This window comes from Symphalangus syndactylus, chromosome 14, assembly GCF_028878055.3.
Source record: "Symphalangus syndactylus isolate Jambi chromosome 14, NHGRI_mSymSyn1-v2.1_pri, whole genome shotgun sequence".
In the NCBI taxonomy this organism is placed as follows: Eukaryota; Metazoa; Chordata; class Mammalia; order Primates; family Hylobatidae; genus Symphalangus; species Symphalangus syndactylus.
Genome location: NC_072436.2, coordinates 40,099,374 through 40,122,779, shown reverse-complemented (window position 1 = coordinate 40,122,779; position 23,406 = coordinate 40,099,374). Strand labels below are relative to the sequence as shown.

Sequence of the window (23,406 nt, the reverse complement as noted above, 5' to 3'; positions counted from 1 at the left end):
CCAAGTGACCAGTGCATGATGTTACAAATCATGCATGGGTGAATCATCCGCTTAAGGCCTCTCTCTCTTCCTCTCTCTCTCTCTCTTTCTCTCTCTCTCTCTCCTGGCTCTTGCTCTCATTCTACCCACCTCAATCACATCAGGCTTATCCTTGAATCCTTTCATCTGGAAGTTTCTTTCCTTCACCTTTCACCCAACTTCCTTTCTGTAGCACCTTCCACTGTACTCCCTCGCTCCCTTCCTTCCCAGATTCCAGATCTAGGCTACTTACATTTCTCAAGCCAGCCTCCCTTTCTCCATCTTCTGTTATCCCTCAAACTCCCTCTCTAATGTTTCATAATTCTTTCACAGGCATGGTCTCCATTTCTTCCAGAGTTTTGGAGGCTATCTATGCTTCTCAACTTTGGTCACCAGCTTCTCAAAAGTTCTTATTTGTTGCTGCAATGATAGATAAGTGTTCACATTTGTGAATTATACTCGTCACTTTTGAAGTTATGAGAGACTCTCCTGAACCTCCCAGCCGAGCCCTGGGTCCAACTTTGTGCAAAGGAGGAGGGGTGTTCTGGTTTTGATGGAGGGAGCACGGGGTTGGAAACAGGCAGACCTGTTGCAGAGCCAGCTTTGCCACAATCTAACAATGTCGTTTTAACCAAGTCACTCCATCCCTCTGAGCATTAGGCCCTGTTTTTATTGAGTGAAGATAATAATACTCACCCTGCAAAGTTCTTATGAAAATTCAATCAGAATATACACATATGGCAGAGAGCAAGTGCTCATGTAGATTCACTATTATTATCAGAAAGGGACATGATGGCAATCAGTGAATGTGAGTGTTTATTACAAGGCATTTAATTATTTGTCTTGATTATTACAAATTAAATTATAACTTAAATCACTAGTTCTCCAACTTTCACACACAGCAGAATCACTTGGGCAGCTTGTTGAATATAAGGAGGCCCCAGAAATTCTGATTTAGTAGTTTATGAATAGAGTCTTCACATCTATAATTTTAATGAACTGATGTACACCAAACACTGGCCCATATATTTTCTGAGTTTTCTGGAATCTTAAATTTTCCCACTATTTAATGAGATTATTCAGTTCTTAAAAACCTACATAGCTTGTATTTGATGATCTTTATTAATATCTCACAGGTTTTCATTCATTCTTTCATTCATTCATTCACATGCATTCTTTGTATTGAACTAATGGTTGCAACATCTCACCAAGCTGTCCTCCGCATAACCCACTAGCCCCTTCCTCCCACCCCTTCTGTCTTTCACGGAGCATGGTGTACAGTGGAGCCAAGAGACCTTGGGCACTTTCTTTAATATTATCAAACCTCCTATTTCTTTGCTTTTGCAGTGAGGACAGCACAATCTCATGGAGACATTGTGAGAATCATCCAGGCTAATGTGTGTGGGGGCCTTCTGTGACGTGCCACCCAAATGCTACTTCTAACCATTTTCTTTTGTGGAAAGCCCAGGTGCTTATTCATGTAAAAGAGGGACTGGACTTGCCAGTCTCTGAGGCTTCCAGTGTTTTTGTACTTACTCGAACCCTCCATCACTCCAAGGACAGTGCTGGCTCAGGACGGGCTGAGTGGACACCCAGGTCTGGCCTCTCCTCTCCCTCCCCTTCAATCCTGACCAAACAGCTCCTGCACTGTCTATACTCAGCTTTTGCAAATATGGTCAATGCTTTGCAAGCCTGTTGTCTTTTTTATTCTTCCTACATAATTGTTTGGACTTGCTTGATGTACCTTGAATGGATTCCTTATATAATCTAAATGCTTCTTCATCTCACTACCTGTGGGTACAATGAGGTCACAAGGGACTATGTGCTTGGCTCCTGGGACTGGAGAGGTGCGGCTAGGAACTTGAGGCCACCACCCTCTGCCATCCTCCCGTGGCTCCTCCTAGCCATCTCAGGTGGTACTCCAGGGTTGCCATGATGCTTTCATGAATCTCTTTGCTGTGCCTCTTGCTTCTTGTCTGTGTCACCATCATCACTCTGCTCAGGCTGCCCCTTGAAGTGTGGCCACCACCACCTTCTCTGGACAGCTATTATCTAAACATCTACAGAATGGGAAGGCAAAGGCTTCTCTCTTCCTTTGTGACTCCTTTACAGGGATGCCTGAGCTCCAAGATGTTCCAGCTCTTTTCACTTTGCATGTACACAACCTTTTCTCTGCAAGGAGGCTCAAGCAGTGTTGGCCTCATTCTATGCAGAAACATTTCCATTTACTGCTCAGGTCCTGTTTCCAGATTGGTTCATAATGGTGGCTTCTTTCCCTCAGGATCTATCTCCTAAAGTTCCTCACTGCAATTTGGCTTTCATGAAGGCATTGCCAATGTCATCAGACATGTCTGTATATGTCCAAATCCCAAATTGTTTGTTTGTTTGTTTGTTTGTTTTTTGGAAGCTTCCCAGCCCTGCATAAATCAGTTGGCACAAATAGACTGAGGAGTGTGGGGTGCAGGGAGCCCAAAAGCTTATCTGGGACATAGAGTTATACCCAGAAAGCATGCTAAGGTGGGCAAAATCCTCTCTGCCATTCTTCATGTGAGAAGCACCTATAGGTAGGATCAGGTAATTAGAGTGTGCAATGGAGGTGGATGGTCAAGAAAATGGCCTGCCCTGCCTATATGAAGAGTTATTGTTTCTTTCTTTGTCATTTATTTATTTGGGAAATAGCACCATAGGGTCAGCATTGAGAGAGCAGGAAGCTTTGAAGTGTTTTCCAGAGAGTGATGAAGGAGAAGCCAGGGAGCACAGAATCAGGAGAAGCCAGTAGGTGGATGAGGCCAGGACCCTCTGCCTCCTGCAGGCAGGCTGTGGAGCTCAGCAGTGATTCCTGTCATGGGCGCTTCCCCAGCTGTTGTGTGGAAGCCACTCAGTGAACGGCTGTGGCCCACAATCAGGAGATAGGGAGAAGGAGTGAAGGTGTAAAGGTAGTGGAGGGGGGTAAAATTTCTAGATTGGTTTTGGGGATGCAATAAACTTGATGAATTGAGAAGAGCCTCCAGTCTGTCTTCAGAATTATTGTATTAATTGCACAGGTACGATAGACACAGAGGATCCTTCTCCTCAAGGAAAAGGAGATGTGGTATCCTTTACTCATCTCTCATCCCACACTCACTGCGTGCTCTCTGTGACATTCACTTTCAAGGCCCTCTCTGTCAGGGGACTGGCAGGACCTGCACTTGACTGGTGTTGGTGCAAAGTGGGAAGGAAGACCACCCGCTGGTGCTTCCAGTGCAGAGTCCAAGCCTGGATCAGGAACTGCTGTGAGAAAAGAGAGTACAGAGACTGGGAGACCTTGCTGAGAAAGAACAGACAGGAATCAAAGAGGGAGTGAACGCCAAGCAAAGAGAAAAATGAAGAGCAATGACCACGCGGTCCTAAGGCTAATTGTGCTGCTAGCAATAACTGGGAAGTTGGGAATGGGCTCTGGCTTGGAAGGAAAGATAACAAGCTCTGCTTTGGACAAGTTTTGTTGCAGGGGTTGGAAGGCCAACCAAATACAGATCTTTCATAGACAATAAGAAATATGAGATAGGAGAAGGACAAGGGGTCAGGGTTTGAGAGTAGGCCGAGCAGCTGTCAGATAATGAGAGCAATGCCGGGTTCGTGAGATAATTCGTTTGTCTACTTAAGAAACATTCATTGAGTGCCTACTGTGTGCCAAGCATAGATCTGAGCCTGGGAATACTGCAGTGAATCAGACACGGAGGGCATCTTGAATGATTTGTACGGAGGAGGAGAATAAGTGCTGTCAAGTCACAAATGGGGCTGGGGGAAGGAGAAAGCATCAGTGTGGGAGGTCAGCCCGGGATGCGGGAGGCCAAGAGAGGAATAATAGCATGATGGATCAGCTGGGGCCTGAGCAGACCTACATATAACAGAAAATCAAAACAGTGGAAGCCTAAACAAAGCAGGGCTCTATAAGGATTTCACAAAGCAAGAGATGTGGAGGCGACCATCCAGCTCTGGTTCAGGAATGCCATCAAGTAGAGGAGCAGGCAATCTGCCCTCCAGAGCTGCATAGGCAACTGCCTGCATCGTGTGATCAGAGAGTCAACCATGGTCCCCCTGTCCCCAACTTCAGAACCTTGCATTTCTTCCTTCTCTGGTTTGAGGTTGTGGTTTTCAAAGTGTACTCTGTGGTGCCCTAAGGAACTGTGGAGATATCTCAGGGGTAGCCATGGGGACTAAAAGGCCAGCCAAGGGGGCTGGTCCTCAGGCACAGTTGGCCACATTTTAAACAGAGCCTTTATCATAGTTATATTATATATGATTATATGCATATATTAACCCCAATTTCTCTTTCTCAGAAGAGTCCCTAAAAATTAATGTTTCCTAGAGGAATAGTTTGCCTGAATAGCTTTCTAGAGTGAGCAGGGGCTCATTTGTGAAGACTACCCACTGCTGCCAGAGGTGTGGTCTACCAAGGCACTGGAGCACTGGACAATGTGTACATATATTTGTGTATGCATGTGCATGTGTGTGCATGTGCTGCATATGCACTCATCTGTGTGTCTTTCAGTGCCACGTACCTTTCCGCCCCTCAGTGACCTGAGCCCTTCCCTCCCTGACGATGTCTGCATCCTACCCCCCAAAACATCCCTTATCCATTCCATATCTGGGGTCTTCTTTCCCATTCTTGTCCTAAAGCACAGTACCATGTTGTAAATTTATTTTAGAACTTGTAGCTTTGGGGCATCTGAGGTAGGGAGAGAGGAGAAGAAACAGGCAAGGAGAAAGGTAGTCTAGTGAAGAGGCACAGGATGCTGTCACGCTTGCTTCCAGGGAGGAAGCCCGGGATGCTGGAATTACAGTCGTGAGACCATGCATTGTCCAGTCTCCATGTCAGTGTCATCACTCTCCTAGACTTGGGAGGGGACCTCATATTTGGTAAGAGTAAACTGTGTGCCTGACATTGTCCTAAGGGCTCTCCTATAATCGTTTAGTCTTCATACCAACCCTGCAAGACAGGTAATTTTACCCTCATTTTATAGATGAGGAAGACTTGCTTCATTTATATTTGAAGGCTGCTGTGAAGGCCAAAAGAAAATGTGTGGAAGAAAAATTTAAAAGAGGGGAGGTGTTGTCCACGTGCATGGGTTGATATCCCTGGCTAACTTTCCTCTTGACCCATAGACCAATTTAGTACCAAAGAAAATTCATCTACCCTCTTTCTGTCCCTAGCCTACTGATGACAAAAATGGAACACAGAAGGAGAAGGTCCAGGAAGATTCTGTATTTCAAGGGAATAAGATACAAGTCCTGCAATAAAAGCCTCCAGAGAAGCAGGTAGAAAAATAGCCAGTCTTGTGGGTGAACTGAAGGTGCACGATATAAGCTCTGGCTGGTGACTATCTCTCCAAGCCTTAGTTTCTTTATCTGTATAATGGTATCAATAATAGGACCTGCCTCATCGGGTTGCCGTGAGGAGTGAGTAAGTGAGTGCACATAAAGAAATTGGCAGTGTCTGCCATGGCGATGGCTTAGTAGCTGTTAGCTTCAGTTATTAAGGTTTACAGATGAGGAAACTGAGGGACACTTTCCCTAAATCCCAAGCCAGGAGAGTTCAGACTGCTCTCTCTCTCCCACTCCTGCTCAGAGCCCGGCTCCCTGGAGCCCTTTCTGTTGTTTACACATGTGTGTGGGAAGTGCTGCTGGGGAGGGTGTGTGAACAAGGCTTTATGGCTGAGGAGGGATTGGAGTCATGTTCCCTGTGGGTCTCATTTCCCAATCTGGCAAGGCTTATTCAACTGCCCACTTTCCTCACTGCCCCTCCCTGCCATCCTCCCTGTCGCTCCCTTTGTGAAGGGCCTGTTTCGACTCCCAGCTAGGAGAGTAGCAGTTGGGAATCCCTTCTTATTCTAAATTTCTAATTTATTATAGTCGTTTATAACTGTCTCAAGAGTCATCCTCAGGGACGATATTTCCCTTATTTTGTCACAGACTCAAACTAAGATTCTTAAAAGTCTCTAACTTTAACTTTGAAAAAAGATCCATGGAATTATTTTAAAGGAAGGTGAGTATGAATGAGAAAATGTGAAAGAAAGAGTTAGGAATGGGGAGAGAGAGACAGAAGTTTCTACACTGGTTGATGTAAGATCAACAAGACCCTATGGAATTGAGTCATTTGTGGAGACTCTCAGGAGGGAGAGACGGCCCAGGACAGTGCAGGAAGTGTGGGGTAGATGGGGTGTGTGACTGGGGTCCTAGGTCTTCCAGTAGTTTGACCCTGGTACTTTCCACAGAACTGAAATGTGGGTGTCTCAGGAACCTACTAATATGAAGGCTTTGAGTGGAAATCTCCTGCCACAGTGGCTTGAGAAGGCTCCAGGGAAAGGTAACCCATTTACTCACAGCAGCCATTAACGTTCAGACCCAGGGGAGTTTAGCAGATTAGCTCTAGATTTATAAGACCCAGGAAAGTGGATAATGAGCTGACCAGGAAGGGATGGGGCTGAGGGAAAAGAGGAGACCAAGCCTGCTGGACTGGATTTGGAGGCACCGGTGACCCCCTGGGGGAGAGGCAGATTTTGTAGGGTCTTCATTTTCTTCTGGGGCCAGTCCAATTATCCTGGATGGTGGGCCTGCTAATGGAAATGGGTTGGCTTGTGGAGGACATGAGAAGGGAGAGAGATCAGGATATTATATTTAGGGAATTATGTGAAAGGATACAATCTAGAAGCCATAGTCTAAAAGAATTTATATTTAGTTGGGGAAAATCAAAGGATGCAGAAAAGAAAACAAGACAAGGAAATTCTGGTTGTGCCTAAATTCCAGGAACAGGTGCTCAGACCTAAAGAGCTGCTGCCCACCAGAGCTCTTGGTGGACTGACTGATGGCAAGGTGTCCGACTTCTTAGGGTCTCTTGAAATCCCTTTCTTTTGATGCCACACAGAGGCTCTAAGGGAGGAGGTCCTTGTTCTGACACCCTGAGTGTGGGCTTTAAACTCTGCCTCCCCTTCACTATCTCATCCTTGGGAGCACCCCAGGCTTCCTGGACTCTCAGGGGGTAAAGCCAAGATTCCCAGGTAGGACTTGCCATCTTTGGGGAATGCCTGCCCCACATACCGAGCCTGAACTTAGAGCACACAGCTGTAGGGTGTCCTGAGTTGATCTAAGGTATGAGCATCTGCTAGGGTTATTTTATTATCTCCCGTGGCCTGAATGATTACTCTCTGTATTTAAACAAACATAAAAAGGTAAAACAAAAATAACAAAAAAATGTATTCTCAGTCTTGCATCTCACCAGTCTGTAGGTTCAGATAATGACATCTGAATCATAGCTTTGAGCCTTGCTACCTTTGAGCTCCCACCTGCTTCACAGTGTCTTACTGAGTTCCCTCCTCCCAAACATTCTTGGACTACCCATGGGGTAGTTGCTGGAGGCTGTGCAGTCCGAGCTACCATTTGATGCTGGCTTCTGTTACTTTGGCCTGTCACCTCCACTATTGAGCAAGAGTCTTTGTTTGTCCCAGGGTTGCCACGATAAGGGGCTCGCTCTGTCATCCCAAATTGCTGCCAACTGGCTCAACCACTGATGTTCGTAGGAAGTGAGAACATTGTGTCCCTGGTGCTTCATTGAGGAAGATCTCAAAATAGCGTTGTCTGTACCTCAAAGGGTCACAAATTAGTGGGACAAAATTTAGTCATTTTACAAACACACAGACGTTTCTTCTCTTTGTGTCTTTAGGATAGCTGAATTGGGACGAGTTCCTAATGTTACTCAAATGCTGCACACAGAGCCACCATCACCCTAAGCCCCAGTCCTGCTGCTGTGTCTGGTTCACCTTGGCAGACTTTTTTACTTTTGGTGAATTATCTCACAGGGTTCATATCATTCCTTTCTGCAAATGGGCTTCCATAAGGAAACACCAAGTAGCTCACCAGACATGTCTATTTATGCGCAAACTCTTATAGAATCAGTTTAAGATTTTTTTTGAGTAATATCTCATTTCTGCTGTAGTCAAGGGATCACATAGATTTTTGAGAGAAAGGTATTTTCCAGCTCCATCTAGCAGAGTGTTCCAGGGGCTCCCTTCTGGCCCAGCTGGGACACCTAGTTATTCCAATTAGCAGCAATACCTAGGCAGAACTTTCCTGAGGACCGAATCTGCCAAGAGTTAGTCCAACACATCCACTACCACCACAAAGCCCAGGACCACCTTCCCACCCCACTATGGCTGAATAAACCATACTCCTGGGCAAGATATGCTCCCAGATCCCTGCACTGAATTATCTCATCATGCAAGACCTCCACTATTTTGGGAAATAATTACTGTCTTCTGTCTTATGCAATAGGGCACACTAAGGACCCAGAAGGGAGAGAACATTTACTTTAATTAGTACGGACTATAATGCAGAGAACCTCTTGCCATGAATCGAGTATATTCTGACCAGAGTGGATGTGTCTGAGAGAAGGCAAAGATCTCCTTTTTCAAACTCATGAAGCTTCATGAAGTGTCTTTTCTTGGTCACTTATTATTTATGGGCCAGGTTAATGTGCCTTATTGGATCCTTGTCATAACATCTCCACTGCCCATAATATCTTCTCCCTTTTCTTTCCTTCTTTTCTTTTCTGTATCCCTTCCTTCTTTCCTCCATTTCCTTCTGTACCTTCCCTCTCTCCTTCCTTCTTCCTATACACCTCACACGCTGCTGGGTACCAGAGGGATGAGGGATGGGTAAGACATTGTCCTTGCTCTTGAAGGGCAAGCACATCATATGACAGGGAAGGCAGATGTGTACACAATTAACTATAATAAAATATGGTGAGCAATATAATGGAGATCTGCCCAAAGTGTCCTGGGAGCACGGAGGAGGGAGCAAAGAAGCTGCCTTAGAGGTCATCAGGAAAAGCTCCACTGAGAAGGTGATTTCTGAGCTGCCTTTTAAGACCAAATAGGAATGTCCAGGTGCGTAAAAATGGGAAGGGCTTTCCAGGCAGGGAAACTGTGAAAATAGTGCATGGCATATAGTCTGATTTGGCCAGCGGATAGAGTAAAGAATGCAGGAACATTTGAACAGGTAGCTCAGGATCACTATGGGCTGGGATCTGAGTGTCATGCTTAGGAACTGGCATTTTGTTCAGTATATGATGGAAAGCCACACACAGAAGTTTTCTTTGGGCAACACTTCTTGACTGGCAAGGCTCACACAGCAATACTCAAGGTGGGCAGTGAAATTTGTTTGTAATTGTGTTTAATTAATCAACAGATGGAGTTTTTATTAATGGCCAGTGTTTGCAAGGTTCTGTGTTAGCTACAGTGAGATTGCAAAAGATGCATTATGATTCATATACTATAGGAGGTCAGATTCATCCTCACTTAGAAAAAGTTAAGGGTAGGGAGGGGGAGTACAGTACAAGATTGTGTGGTTGAAGGGCTGAGCAAAGATAAGAGGGAGAAGAGGAGTCTGAGCAGGTCTCCTGGAGGAGGAGGTCTGAAGGAACAGCAAGAGGCCATTCTTCATAGGGAAGCCACATGGGCAAAGACTTGCATGGAGTGTGTGTGGACAGTGAGGAATCTGGCCTGCCTGGACATACACTGGGATGGTGGGAAAAAAGAGGAATACAGAGGGACGGCTAGATGAAGGAAGGTCTTGAAGCAAGGTGCAGCATCACAGGACCTCTGGGTGGGAGGGAACTTTAAAACCCTTCTAGAAAAACTATGCATGCCTTCCCAGTCCTACATGTGGGTTTCTTCTGTAATTTCCCTGCACGTGATCATCAGTCTTTGTTGGGAAATATTTCAAGATGGGAGCAGATGATTTCACCTTTAGATGTCTCTGTTGGAAAGTCCTGTGGAGCCTAGCTCATGGTTTCTGGTGTTCACTGATTTAAGATATCTCTCTCTGTATCATCAGTATCTCTCCCTGTTTGCTGCAGAGCAGCTCTTCTGATTTCCTAAACAAGCTCGGCAACCTTTTAACTTCCCCTTTTCCAGGTTGGAAACTCAGTTTCTCCAACTGTTGTTCCACAGGTTCAGCTGGTGAAGGCGCTCTCTTTGATTCTCTTTTGAAGTAGGATCTGCTCAGGGCTATGTAGTATGGACACAGTTCAGTGGGTGGTGACTAGCCTCTGTAAAATGACGCGTTTTAAATGGTATTTTGTGAAAATGAGGTGGGGCTCAGAGTTCAGGATAGGCTGGGATGATTCAACTGCAGGAAGGCAAAATTTGGGGGAGCCTGGCAGGAGTTTAGGCCTAGGACTTGGATCAGGGGTGATGGGGGTCAGGGGATAAGTAGGAAAGATGGAAGCCAAAGGTCTTTTCAAAATTTTAATAAAAGAAAAGTGAGACAATAATGACTGTAAGTTTTCTAATCTGAAAGCCATGGCAATAGCATGGGCAGAAGTGGGGTGGTGGGGAAGGGAGCTGACTGGGGAACAGTTCTGAATTTGTTGCTAGAGGAGGCTGTGGACATACTCTGGGAGCCCAGGTTCATGGTTAGATTGGAGACATGGGCTTTGGATTCATGAAAAACAGGGAACCTGTATAGGGAGTGAAAATATACAGAGGAGAGAGCCATCAAGAAAGACTCCTATAGGAAATCCTCAGCGTGCAGACTAAAAGAGCCCAAGACCCCCACAAAGGAGATAGGGACTCACTGAACTTTCTAGAAAGCAGCATCGATGACACCTAAGTAGAGGGCTTGCAAAAGGAAAGAGTGGTTAGTGATAGCAAACGCTCAGGAGGATAAAGAAAATGAGGCCACTGGGTTTACCTAGGGGGAAGTCAGTTTCAGTAGACTCAAGGAGGCCAAAGTGACCCTGGTGGAGATTCAGAAGGGACTGTGTGTCTGGATACCCCCTCCCAACACCCCCACCGCAGAAGAGCTACATTTCCCCCTCTCCCCTCAGCCCACTCATCCCTCTCATTGTCTACCTTCCTGCCTTCACTCCCAATTCCTCAGTGCTGACCACCAGTTGGTAGTCTCCTTGGTGGCATGGCTGAATCACTTTCCCCCAGTGGGGAAGGCTGGGTAGTCTCTCAGCAGGGTGCAGCTCCTCAGTGAAGGCCAGACTGGCCAGCCCACTGTGAGAGCAGCCTGCACTGATAATGCATCTGCCTGGCAGGTGCAGGAGAACCAAGGTGCTGCTCTGGCAATGACAGCCTCACAGGCCCCTAAGGTTGCAGCTGAACTAGGGAAATATATTTTACTTGACATCTGAATGCCATGGTTCCCAGGGGGCAGAGGGTGAGCTGGGAGAAGCTCCACCCCTCCCTCTCTCTGGCCAGCCCTTTCCCTACAGGGTGCATCCTATGAATTCCCTGTTTCTAACTCCCTCAGCACTGAGCAGTCTGCTTTCCCCTGGCCATCAGCTTCTTACTGCCCAGGAGCTCACTCTGGTCTACGCCAAGGGCAAATGTGTCCGCTAAAGTTAAGGGCAATTTCCAAGCTTCTTCGGCAGAGACCCCAGAATTCTAGTAATGAGGGAGACAGGTTATGCCAAGCCTGCTTCTCCCAGGATGCACTGGGAGCCTGGGAACCAGGAGGGAGGGAGGAGGCTCAGCTGAGGAGCTCAGGATTTAATTCTATGCATCATTAAGTAGTCCTCTGAAAGTAGTGTCCCCCTATACATCATCCATGCTTAGTAAACAGCACGCTGACATTACATTAGTGGCTGGAAATGAATTTTCTCTTTTATAGGGAAATTGAGAATCCGCCAAGAAGAAAGAAAGAAAGAAGAAAAAAACCCTCAAAACCAATTATCTAGGCATTTATGAGTTCCACCCTGGTCCCTCTCTCTCTCCTCTCTCACTCAGATGCAAAGAAGCATTTAATATTTAATATATTAAGAAAAGAAAGAAACTTTGATAGATTATGTGGAATCTGGCGTTAATTCTCTCTGCCCCTCCTTACTTCCTCATTCTCCCCTTCCGAAAACCCTTCGCCTGGTTCTAGCTGACATTTAAATGGATTAAGGTGTTCAGATTTCCTTAACAGTGTTGACATTTTGGAAATATTTCTGGCTTTTTTTTCCCTCTCTCTCCTCTAAATAATAATAATAAATAAATATTGAAATGGATCTTCCCCCTCCCACTGGAAGGCGGGCTCCAGCCCTGTCCCACTCTCTAGCGCTGAGGCGATTTACATTTTCCCTTCTTATTTACAAGATGAAGGACAAAGAGAAGTCAAAGTCCTCCTTGGGAGATAGTGGGCTGAGTGTGGGAGCAGGGGTGCAACTGGTCAGATGGAATTCTGCTGCTCGCCAACTTATTTCCCAGACCTGCAGCCCCTTCCCCACTTCTTCAGGATTTGGCACACGGGAATCTGTCTGCCTGTCCCAGGTCCTGCACTGTGCCTCCACCCTGGCTCTGTGGCTCTTCCTTTTTGTTACAGGCACCGTCCTTCCTCTTTGTAATATGGTCGGGCTCCTTTGCAGACTTGCCCTCACTTACCAGACAGACTCGCCTGGGAGTTCCCCTTCCCTTTAGAAATATAGCCCTGTAGTCTAATGAGGAACTCAGAGAAAAGGAGGTGCATTTGATTCTGTCTATTCACTCGTCTTCCTGGAATTTGAGTAGCCTTTCTTCCACTGAGCAGTGGTGTGTTCCCATACCTAGATGCCAAGGCCCTTGAGTGGTCCATGTCTTTTTAATCTCCGTGTCCCAGCTCACAGCACAACACTTGGTACATAGTAGGTGCCTATAAATGTTTAAGGCAGGCAGGAAGGAAGGAAAAAAGAAAGGGAAAGAAGAGGAAAAGAAGACAGACCCCCTGCAGTTGGAAGTCTTCATTGGTTAGCTAACATTCTCAAATTCCTGATGCTGTATGTGGCCTCCAAACAAAATTAATCAGCAAATGTACAAAGTAGCATGATGCCCAGCTCTGTGCTGAGTCCTGCCCATGAGTTTCCCGGAGTTTAATGGTTGTCGTTATTGTTGTTTGCAGAAATAACTGACAATGTGTATAGAGAACCCAGTGTTCCCGAGAGCACATCCTTCTTCATGAATATCAACTAGAAGGAGATGGAATCAGATGGCCTTGGAGAATAATCTCAGTGCTCTTATTTAGTATAGGCTACTTTATCACTCAGGACTCAAGTTTTCTGATATGGAAAGTGGGGTTGATAACAATCCTGACCTGAGGACACTACTGTGACTATTATGAGGATAACACACATTCACTGATTAAGATGGTGACCACACCCTGAGTGGTCAACAAGTTGTACTTGCTTTGCGTTGTAATGTTAGCTAGGCATTTAATCCAGCAGCTGAACAATAATGGTTTTCACTAACCAGGCTACACTGGTCAATATTTGAGAATATTCCCAAAAAGAAGAAGAAAAGAAATCATCGGAACCTATTATGAGTTCTAACCTGATCTCTTCCTCAAGTTCTGTTTTTATATTCAGATGCAAGGAAGCATTTGATGTACGACAAAGTAAAGCAACTTTGAGAGATTTTTGGAAGAGGAGTTTCCAGAAGTATCTGTTAGAAGAATTTCCACTGGGTTTTGGCCACTTTGGCAGAATTAGTACATGTTCAGTGCAGACAGTGGCCTGAGTGATAACAGGCATGATTCATTCTGATGCTCACACTTCTCTGTGGGTGGGTCCCCACCCTCTGCCTTTACCTCCTTGTGTTTCTGCACCTATCCCTGTCCTTGCCACCTTGCCACCGGCCTGCTCCTTTCAGTATGCAATGATGTGAGTGTTTTCTAGGGACAAATACCCCAATTTTTAAAAATCTGGATTGCCCCATTTCCACAAAGTTGACTTTTATTCTATCTTCCAAAGATATCTCAGCCCAAACTTCATGGAACCACTTTCTCCCTTGGGCTGTGTGTGGCCTGCAAGGGTGTTATGTGCATCAGACTTGCTTGGCTTAGCAGGGGACTCAGCAAGACTTCAGGGCTTGGTTTAAATTGCTTTTTATATCTTAGTCGTAATCAGCCTGGAGTCTACTTTGTATTTTTGCCCTTTCTTTTCATTTTGAGATCCCTACTCTAATACCTGTGTTTTGAGTCATTGACTTTAGATTCACTGCTTTTCATGGTCTGTGACTTAGTGTCTGTTAGATTCAAAAGAAGCGTCCAGCACATATGATCTGCCAAGCACTGTAAGAGATGCAGGATTAACCGATGACTAAGACACATTTCCCTGCATCAAGCTTATGGCCTAGAAGGGCCTAGAAGGGCATTGAGCTTGCAAACCAGTAAACAGTGTCTACAGTCAAAGAGCATTCAAAAGACTGAACTGGCATAGATTGGGGAGCAGGGGTCAGGGAAAAAGCAGGAGGGAGTCAAGAAAGAAGAGGGCATTCTCCAGGCACACTGGTGAGGGTGGGGTTAGTGGAAAGGTTGTGCAGAATGCAGAATTCACATACTCGCATTCTTCTTTTCATTTAATAAAGAAGGATTTAATTAGGCTTTTTTTTTTTTTTTTTGAGATGAAGCCTCACTCTTGTCTCCCAGGCTGGAGGGCAATGACACGATCTCGGCTTACTTCAACCTCCACCTCCCGAGTTCAGGCGATTCTCCTGCCTCAGCCACCTGAGTAGCTAGGATTACAGGCGCCTGCCATCATGCCCGCGTAATTTTTGTATTTTTAGTAGAGACGGGGTTTCACCATGTTGGCCAGGCTGGTCTTGAACTCCTGACCTCAGGCGATCCCCTTGCCTTGGCCTCCCAAAGTGCTGGGATTACAAGCATGAGCCACCGTGCCCGGCCTAATGAGGCTTATGTTGGATTAGATGACCCTAATTCTATCTGATTGAGTGCATTCAGAAGATAAGAGAAAAAGAGTCCTGGTTGCAGACCTCAGGTCTTAGCTTCTGCTCTTCTGCTTTCTTCCCTCAGTTGCCCCAAGAGCTTCTATTAATTATGTTCATGTTATATAGGCTTTGAGCTGGTCACCCCATTCATTCACCCATTTTTTTTTTTTCTGATTACTGGTGAGGTTGAATGGATTTTTGTATGTTTATTGGAAACTTGTGTTTTCTCTTCTGTAAAATGATTATTCATGTTTTTTTTGACATTTTTGTTGTTGTTGTTAAGCTGTTTGCCTTTTTCTTACTGATTTGCAGAAATTCTGTCCTGAAAACCCGTGGTTGATTATATGTGTTGCAAATATTTTCTCCCAGATTGTGCCTAGTCTTTTCAATTTTTATAGTGTATTTGATGAACCCACATTCTTGATTTCAACATAGTCAATGTTAACAATCTTTTATGAGTTTTATTTTTTATATTGTGTTTTAAAACAAAAGTATTTCCTATCTTAAAGTCAAAGATATTCCCTCATATTGTCTTCTAAAGTTTTAAATTTTACCCTACATATTTAAGTGATTAAGCCACCTAGAATTTATTTTATGTATGCTGTGAAGTAGAATTCCAATTTAGTTGGTTTGTATGGTTAAATAGTTGTTGCAGTGAGATTTGTTGAGTAGTCTGTTCTTTCCTTATTGACCTGCACAGTCAGTTGTGTTTATATTAAGTGGTGTTCATACATATGTGGATCTATTTCTGGGTTCTGTGATCCTTTCCACTGGATAATTTCTCTATCTCAGCCCTGCTGACAGAGTAGCATATTCGATGAAGCTCTTGAGTCCAAATAGTGCGAGAAGGAGCTCAAAATAATTCCTTTGGTTCACAGAGACCCTTCTTTATAGGGGTGGCTTAATGGTGGTATATAGGGGTGGACTTGAAAAAAAGGATTAAAATCTCAGCTGTGACACATATATATGTGACTTGCAGCACATTTTCCAATTTTTCTGAGCCTCAGACTTTTCATCTGTTAACTAGGAATAGTAGTTTCAACCCAAGAAGCTGCTTTGAGGATTAGATTAAATTTTGTATTGTAAAGGACGTGAAAGTGCCTGGCATTATAATGGGCCTGGAAGGTGGTGTTTTGCAGCTCTCCTAAACTAAGGCTACATGGACATTTTCTAATAGCTTCAGCCCAAAGTGAGTCAGGTCTTGGAATTACCCCACAAGAAAATGAGACGTAAGCCCCCAAATGAATTATTTGTTTCAGATCACCGAACTGTCTTCCCAAACCTCCTGACTTAGTTCCAAGCTCATTTTAGAGGGCATGGGGCTGTGAAATTTCTCTGCTAAAAATGATTGAGGGTAACTGGGAAAAGGAAACTTGCTATGTATTACTGAATTAGGAATAGCAGATGAGGGAAAAAGTCATGCAGGGAAAGTCATTGTCAAATGCTTGAACTCTAGGTTCTGAAGTCCAACTTAAAGAAAGGCTCTTTTACTACTTATTGGCAATATAATAATTTAAAAAGCACTTTATAATCCATAAAGTCCTGCTATGTAATTTGGTCCATTTTATTCTTTTTACACTGTGAGATGGTCTGAGATTTGAAGTTGGCTCTGAGAGTCTGAGATATGCTCAAGTTTACAGAGCAAGGAGGTGAGGTTGGCAGGTCTCAAACTTAGGCTGGGCAACTCAAACTCTCTAGTTACACACAAATGGTGACTCTACCTTTATGTACTGAGATAATTTCAAACATGTTTTCCACCATTCTCGTATGTACGCTTGTAGGTCAGCTCACCCTCTTCATAAAACATTAATTATCACTAGCTGGGCCAAGATTTCTAGTAGAACTGGGGTTGGGCATTCTTCCAGGCAACTGCCAAATTCAACTCCCAAAAATGTAAGCAGTTTTTAAAGTATTGTTTGTACACAAATGGAAATGCTTTCTAATGCACTTCCCCTCACGTATTTGTTACGGAGTTCCATCTAGGGCCAAGATTGTCCAGCATATATTGGTCTTGAGACAATGGTGAGGCTAGTAGATACCTGTTTACATGCCAACGTGGCACCAGGAGTTCCAGGCCAGGTTTTACCAACCTCAAAAATGTGGCCAGCGTCTTGGGCACTTGGTCCTACCCTGGCAACACCTTAACAGCAGCATCCTGGGAGCTAAAGGAGTTTGACAGTTGCCTGAAAGAACTCCAAGTTTCTGGGTTTCCTTGCTTGTCCCAGGCGATCCTTCACACACACACACACACACACACACACACACACACACACACACACACACACACACAGTGCTTCCCCTTCACCAATCTGAGGTACTCAACCCAAGAGCACCAAGGACTTCCTTACCATCTCTAAGTTCTGATGCCTTCAGCTTCTTTTTCCAGTATCTCTCATTATTGAATTGAAATGCTTTTTAATTGAAATGCTTCTTCCCACTTCCCTAGCAGATAGAAAATTTCTCTGATGTCACTCAAGGCTCAGACCATGGCCTTCTGCTCCTCTCCCTTGTTTCCCACACTCAAGGAGTCATACGTCTCTCCTTATAGATGACTTCTGAATCTCATCACTTAGGCCTGATCACTGATAAGAACATCAGACTGTGTCTCCAGGTATCTATGCATATCTCCCTGTGTTCTCTTAAGCTCTCCTCTCCTCATTAACTGTGACTCTTCTAATTTTTTTTTTAATGTTTCTGGATTTTATTAAAGATGATGCTGGACTCTCGTTCCCCATAGTACCAAAGATGCCACACAGAGTATTCTTGCTCAAAAGAGCGAAGCAATTTATCTAGAGGAAGAGATAACGATGTCGAACGCTGGTAAATAAAAAAAATTAGGAGAGAGGAGTGGAAAAGGAGAAGACGCGGCGGCGCTGTGCGGTCTCGGAGCAGCTCTCCAGGAAAAGGTTCTTGGGCAGCGGCCCCCCCCCCCCCCCACCGCCCCCCTCGGCTCGGGTGAGCGGCCAGGCTGGAGGCGGCCGCCACGGGCGCGTTTTCCACTCCGCCCGGCTCCCGCGCACACGCCCACCGCCCTGCTCAGCCCGCGACCCCGGCTCCCGCAGCGCACCCAAGTCACGCCCGACCCGAGTGGAAAGTTTGGAATCCAAACCCGAGAGCCGAAACGCACAGGTCTCCGGGCTGAACTCGCGCCAGGAACACGCCCCAGGTAAACCACTTGACAACCAGCTTCGGTTCTCAGCAGAAAGGCCGACAGGCGGGGGCCGGGGAGGAAGGGGAGGCGAGACACACGCCCTCGCGCACACTCGGCCCCTCCGCCTCCTCGGCCCGCGGCTCAGGTGGGAGCAGCGCAGCCGCAGCACTCCCGCACCGGGCGGGCCGGGGCCCGGCGGCGGACACCGGGGCCCCTCCCGGAAAAGGCCGCGACCCTCGGGCCAGCTTGCGGGCAAGGGACGGGTGCGCACGCCCTGCCTGGCGCCTTCCCGCCGGCCTCGCGCCCGCCGGCCCGTGGCGACCCGGGGCCGGAGGGCGCGAGGTCGAGGCCCCGTGATGCACGGGAACCGGCTGCGGCCCGCGCGCCCCTCCCCCGCCGCCGCCGCCCCTCCCCCCCAGGCCGCCCGCCGGGCGCAGGAGCTGAGCGCCAGCGTCTCGGGGGACCAGCCCGCCCGCCGGCCTGAGGACCCGGACAACTTTCCCCTGCGCGGCCGCGGGCGCCCCCGACGGGGCGGGGGTGGGGAACGGGGATAGGCGCAGCGTGGACTCACTTTTTCGGATATTTCTCTCTTTTTGGCCTCCGCTTTGGGGCCTGAATGGCCAGCACTTTCCGGGAGCTCATTCCGACGCGGCGGAAGCGGGGCGGGGGGCTTAGCGGCGGCGACGCGGACGCCCAGACCAGCTGGGCTGCAGCCTCCACTCACTCCGCCTGCCGGGAGGAGGCGAGAACCGTGCCTGCGCCGCCGCCGCCGCCGCCGCCGCTCTAGCAGGGACCCCGACTCTTCTAATTTTTATTTATCCATCAATGTTGCTATGATTTCATTGATGATCAAGACTCATCCTTGACTTCTGTCTTCTCCTTCATTCTCTATGTCTTATTTGTAATCAAATCAATTTATTCTCCCTTTCATAACATCTCTTCCCATCATTATTGCCAGAACTCTGGTTTAGGCCTTCACGCCATGTTTCATTAGCCTCCTAACCTGATTTCTCATGGACAGTTTCAATGCCATGTTGACTCATCATGCCCCTTCTCCACACCAGATTTTACAGAGGCTTCCTTTGCCAGCCCTTATGGGAGAGCTTTACAGCCCTTTTAGTAAAAGGACTTGTCTTCAGCCAAACACATTCACTAACATTAAGGTTTCTTAATTTTTGTAGCTACTCTCACCACCATGCTTATACATGTGTGAAATTCTGGGGTCAGCACTTCCCAGAAACCTTCTTAGATCACCCCCTTCCACCGAGTCCCCTTTCTTTCCTATGGGTCTCTGTGCAGGCACGTCATTCTTTGGTAACATCCTGCCCGGCATGACCATCATCCTGATTCATGTACGTCTTATAGCTTGTACCCTGTGTCTGGCCGCACAAAACTCCTGCTCCTGCTCTGAGTCACCTACTGTATCTCTGATGCACTGTGGCATTCATTAAGTTCAGTGGGATTAATGGATGGAGTATTGTTTCTCAGGACACATGAGAAGGTTGAGGTTGGCCTCCTTTAAATTAGTGCAGACTTAGGCTATCTTCCTTGATGCTCTTGATGTTGCCAGACCAACTCTCTATTTCTCATTGACCTCTTTTCTAAACAATATGCTTAATTTTCCCAGCTCTCCTTAGTTCCTAATTTCTCTCAACAATTCATTTCTCTTGGTTCCCTTTTGGGACATGGTCTTGATTCACATCTTACTGAGCTCTCTGGGACACAGTGTAATAGGCTATATAGTCATAGACTCAGGAAAAGGGACAAGAACTCAGAAAATTATATTCCTTTCATAGCCCTGGGGAAGTCACTTACCTTCTTTGACTCTCCATTGTCTTCCATGGTAAACTACAAATAGTAATATTTCCCCTCTCAGGACTGGTGTGTGATCCAATGAGATAATAAACATGGAAAACCTTTGCACACCATGAAGCATTATGTGAGGGATATTATCAGCCCTCCTTCTCTGCACTTTCAGATATCGCTATCTCTACCCACAAAGTGCTTCCTTTACCTTTCATCTCACCTGCTGCCTCCATCTGACTCTGGCTGCAGCAACTTCAGTCTTTCCCTCTTCGTGCATTCTTTCCTCTCTATTGACAACCCTTTCCCTGCCTTACGCACCATCCTTACTTTCCTAGCATATAAACAACCTCTTACTTGATCCTTCTGTCTCTTCCACCTCCCACCAGCCACTGTCCTTTTCCCTTTCCCTTTGTAACCAGAGAGGACAACACGTAGTCCCTCCTGCTGGCTCATTGCCTACTCTTTCCATAGCTCCTGCATTTCTTCCCAATGACTCTCCCTAAGCCAGCAGATCTGTTTAAGTTCTCAGTTCTTATCCTCCTTAAACTCATTGTTTCGTCTTCTTTTCTGATTCAGTATCACCCCATCCTTTTACAGTGGGCTTTTCTCCCGGCCTAATCTTCTTGCCATCTGCTCTACCCCCACACCGGGAACCATCATGCACTACATTCTCTTATTTTACTCCATTCAGATTGAGTCACACTGGGAGTACTGTGTTTACTTCTAGGTTTCACCTTCAGTGAGAATTATGACCAACTCAGGGATATTCAATAAGGAGGACCAAGATGGTAAGGGCATTAGAATTATCTCCTGTTATGGAACACTTGATAGAATGGATGTATTTAACCTACAGAAGAGAAAATTCAGAGAAAATGTACACTTTGCTGTCTTAACACATTTGAAAAGATGCAAAAAAGTTTCTGTTTACTGATTTGAATTCCTACAGAAAATAGAATTAGACAGAAATTACAGACAGGTAGATATGGAATCACTAGCAAGCAATACATGCCAGTCTTGTGAAGGCTCTGCCATCAGATGACATGGGTTCAAATCCCAGGTCGACCACTTCTGTATGACCTTGAGCAAGCTATATCATTTCTCTGTGCCTTCATTTTGTCATCTGCAAAACGAAAATGGATAATTATATTGCCTATCTTATAGTGTTATTTTGAGGATTAAATAAGACAGTGCATGTACAGCCTAGAAGAATGCTCAGCACAAGGAGACTGCTCAATACATGTTAGTTGTCCCCTTCTCCTGCTCCTCTTTGTATCATCATCATCATCATCATCATCATCATCATCATCATCATCATCACCTGCATTTAGAGCTGTCCAGTAATGGAGCCAACTCTTCACAAAGCAGTAGACTTCATGTTTCTAGAACACCACTCAACCCAAATGGTACTGGGGACATAGCAGAACTGTCTTCTTTGGCGAGGTAGGTAGGACTGGATGCCGTCAAAGGTCCCTTTCTGTGTTTGCTCTTCACCACCACTGTCCCTGAGCATCTCCCATTCTGGGTTCTCTGGGTCTATCAGTGGTGCAATGCTCTCTAGCACTCAGGCCTAAATCATCCCTTTAGTTCCTTGGCTCCCGCTTACATGTTTCACCTGTCAGACAGAGAGGCTTCCTGAGGGCAGGCCCTTACAAAAGGAATCCATGACCATAAGCCTCCATTCCCACATGGAGTCTCATGCCTCCTCACATCACTAATGCCAGTATCTTTGTCCCTGCCCTCCTAATATCTGGCAATCCTGTGGAATCAATTTGGCATCTAGCTTAAACCAAGTTTCTAAATCTGTTTCCATGGTAGAATTCGGGACCTTGGATCCACCCACTTTCTCCCCAGGCTGGCTCCAGCTTTGTACAAGCATCTCTCATCAAGATCATCAAACTAAAGGCTCAGCCAAAACACGCATCTTTTTAGTCCTCAGTTGCAGGTTCTGTGATTATTTCATTGCCGAGTCTCCTGCATCCATCTGATCATTTCTATTTCCTTTGTTCTCACATTTACCCAGGCTATAACCTTCTCTGCTCTATTTCATAATTCATAAAAAACTCTTGGCCGGGCGCGGTGGCTCACGCCTGTAATCCCAGCACTTTGGGAGGCTGAGGCAGGCAGATCATGAGCTCAGGAGATCAAGACCATCCTGGCTAACACGGACAAACCCTATCTCTACTAAAAATACAAAAAATTAGCCGGGCTTGGTGGCAGGCACCTGTGGTCCCAGCTACTCGGGAGGCTGAGGCAGGAGAATGGCGTGAACCTGGGAGGCGGAGCTTGCAGTGAGCCGAGATAGCGCCACTGCACTCCAGCTTGGGTGACAGAGTGAGACTCCTTCTCAAAAAAAAAAAAAAAAAAAAAAACTCTTATACCCATCATCTTCTCTCCAACACCATCCCCATTTCTCCCTTATTCAAACATTTTAGTGCTTCTATAGCCAGTGATAGAGTTCAAACATCTTAAGTTGCACCCAAAATCCTTCACATTCTGGCCAATTTTCTTCTATAGCTTTCTCGAAGTATAATTTTATGTAATAACATTCATCTATTTTAAATAGACTGGTGAGTGTCAGAATATGAACACAGCTGTGCAACTTTCACCACAATCAGGATTAGTTCATTTCTATTACCTCCCTGTGTCCCCAGGAACAAATATTGTTCCCACTGTTTCAACCCACTTCCTGCCATCTGTTGTCCCATACAGCCACTAGGCTGCTTTCTGTCACTACAGTTTTTCATTTTCTAGAATTTTATATAAATAGAATCTAACAGTATACAGTTTTTTATTTCTGGCTCTTTTACTTAGCATGATGCCTTTGAGATTAATCCATGTTGTTGCATATGCCAGTGGTTCATTCCTTCTTATTGCTGAGTAGTATTCCACTGTATTGATGTAGACATTTGAGTTGTTTCCAGTTTTTGGCAATTATGAATAAGGCTCACAATAAGGAACATTCATGTACAAGTCTTTGTATGAACATACAGATGATGACTCCACTTATCCCACAAGCAATACAGGACATGCCCACTTTACATTTCTTCCCATTCAAGTCATTGTAATAAAGATTTATTATTCCTCATGCTAGACATTGTATAGGAATACAGATATAGTTAAGCCCCATGGAAATTACAATATAGTGGGAGAAATAGACACACACATGGGTCATTCACGTGCAAAGTAGATCACCGAGATAGAGGAACCAACAACGAGGGGACAGGGAGAGAGCACACTGACTGAGGGGATGGGGGAATCAGGAAGGATTGCTTAGAGGAGGCAGAAGCAGTGTGAATAAAAACCTGGAGGAAAGAAGGCAGGACTTGTTTGAGGGCTGACAAATACCCATGTTAAATTCTATCTCACTTGGGCAGCCAGCCCTGTAAAGCTGTCGTAAGTGCTTGTCCTCCTCAAAACTTCTGCAGTGTACTCTTCATACGGCCAATCAGCTTTCCTTGTCAGGAGAAGGAGTCTTTCAGCCTACTTTGCAAATAACACTATATCCCAACAGGGTCTGAGCCCAAGACCCAAGCATTTGATCCAAGGGGTGGATGGTGGTATCCTCAAATGCGGCCCGAGGAGAGGCTAGGATACTGGAGAACAGGTCTACACTAATTGGAAAGCCAGCCAAAGGGAGGAGCAGGTCCAGAGCAGGCAGGAGCAGTCCTCAACCTGGTCAGCTGGTGCACATGTACACAGGTGTCTCTT

At 45.8% G+C, this 23,406-nt stretch overlaps 1 protein-coding gene across 1 annotated transcript in view; it reads right to left on the bottom strand.

The window, feature by feature from the left end:
- The window catches only part of LOC134732386 (uncharacterized), a 66,349-nt gene that overhangs the window by 33,830 nt on the left and 9,113 nt on the right, over positions 1-23,406 (bottom strand). Inside the window, exon 4 of the mRNA XM_063617039.1 lies at positions 18,464-18,675. Coding sequence (XP_063473109.1) covers positions 18,464-18,675 — 212 coding nt within the window. The remainder of the gene's footprint in view (positions 1-18,463; positions 18,676-23,406) is intronic.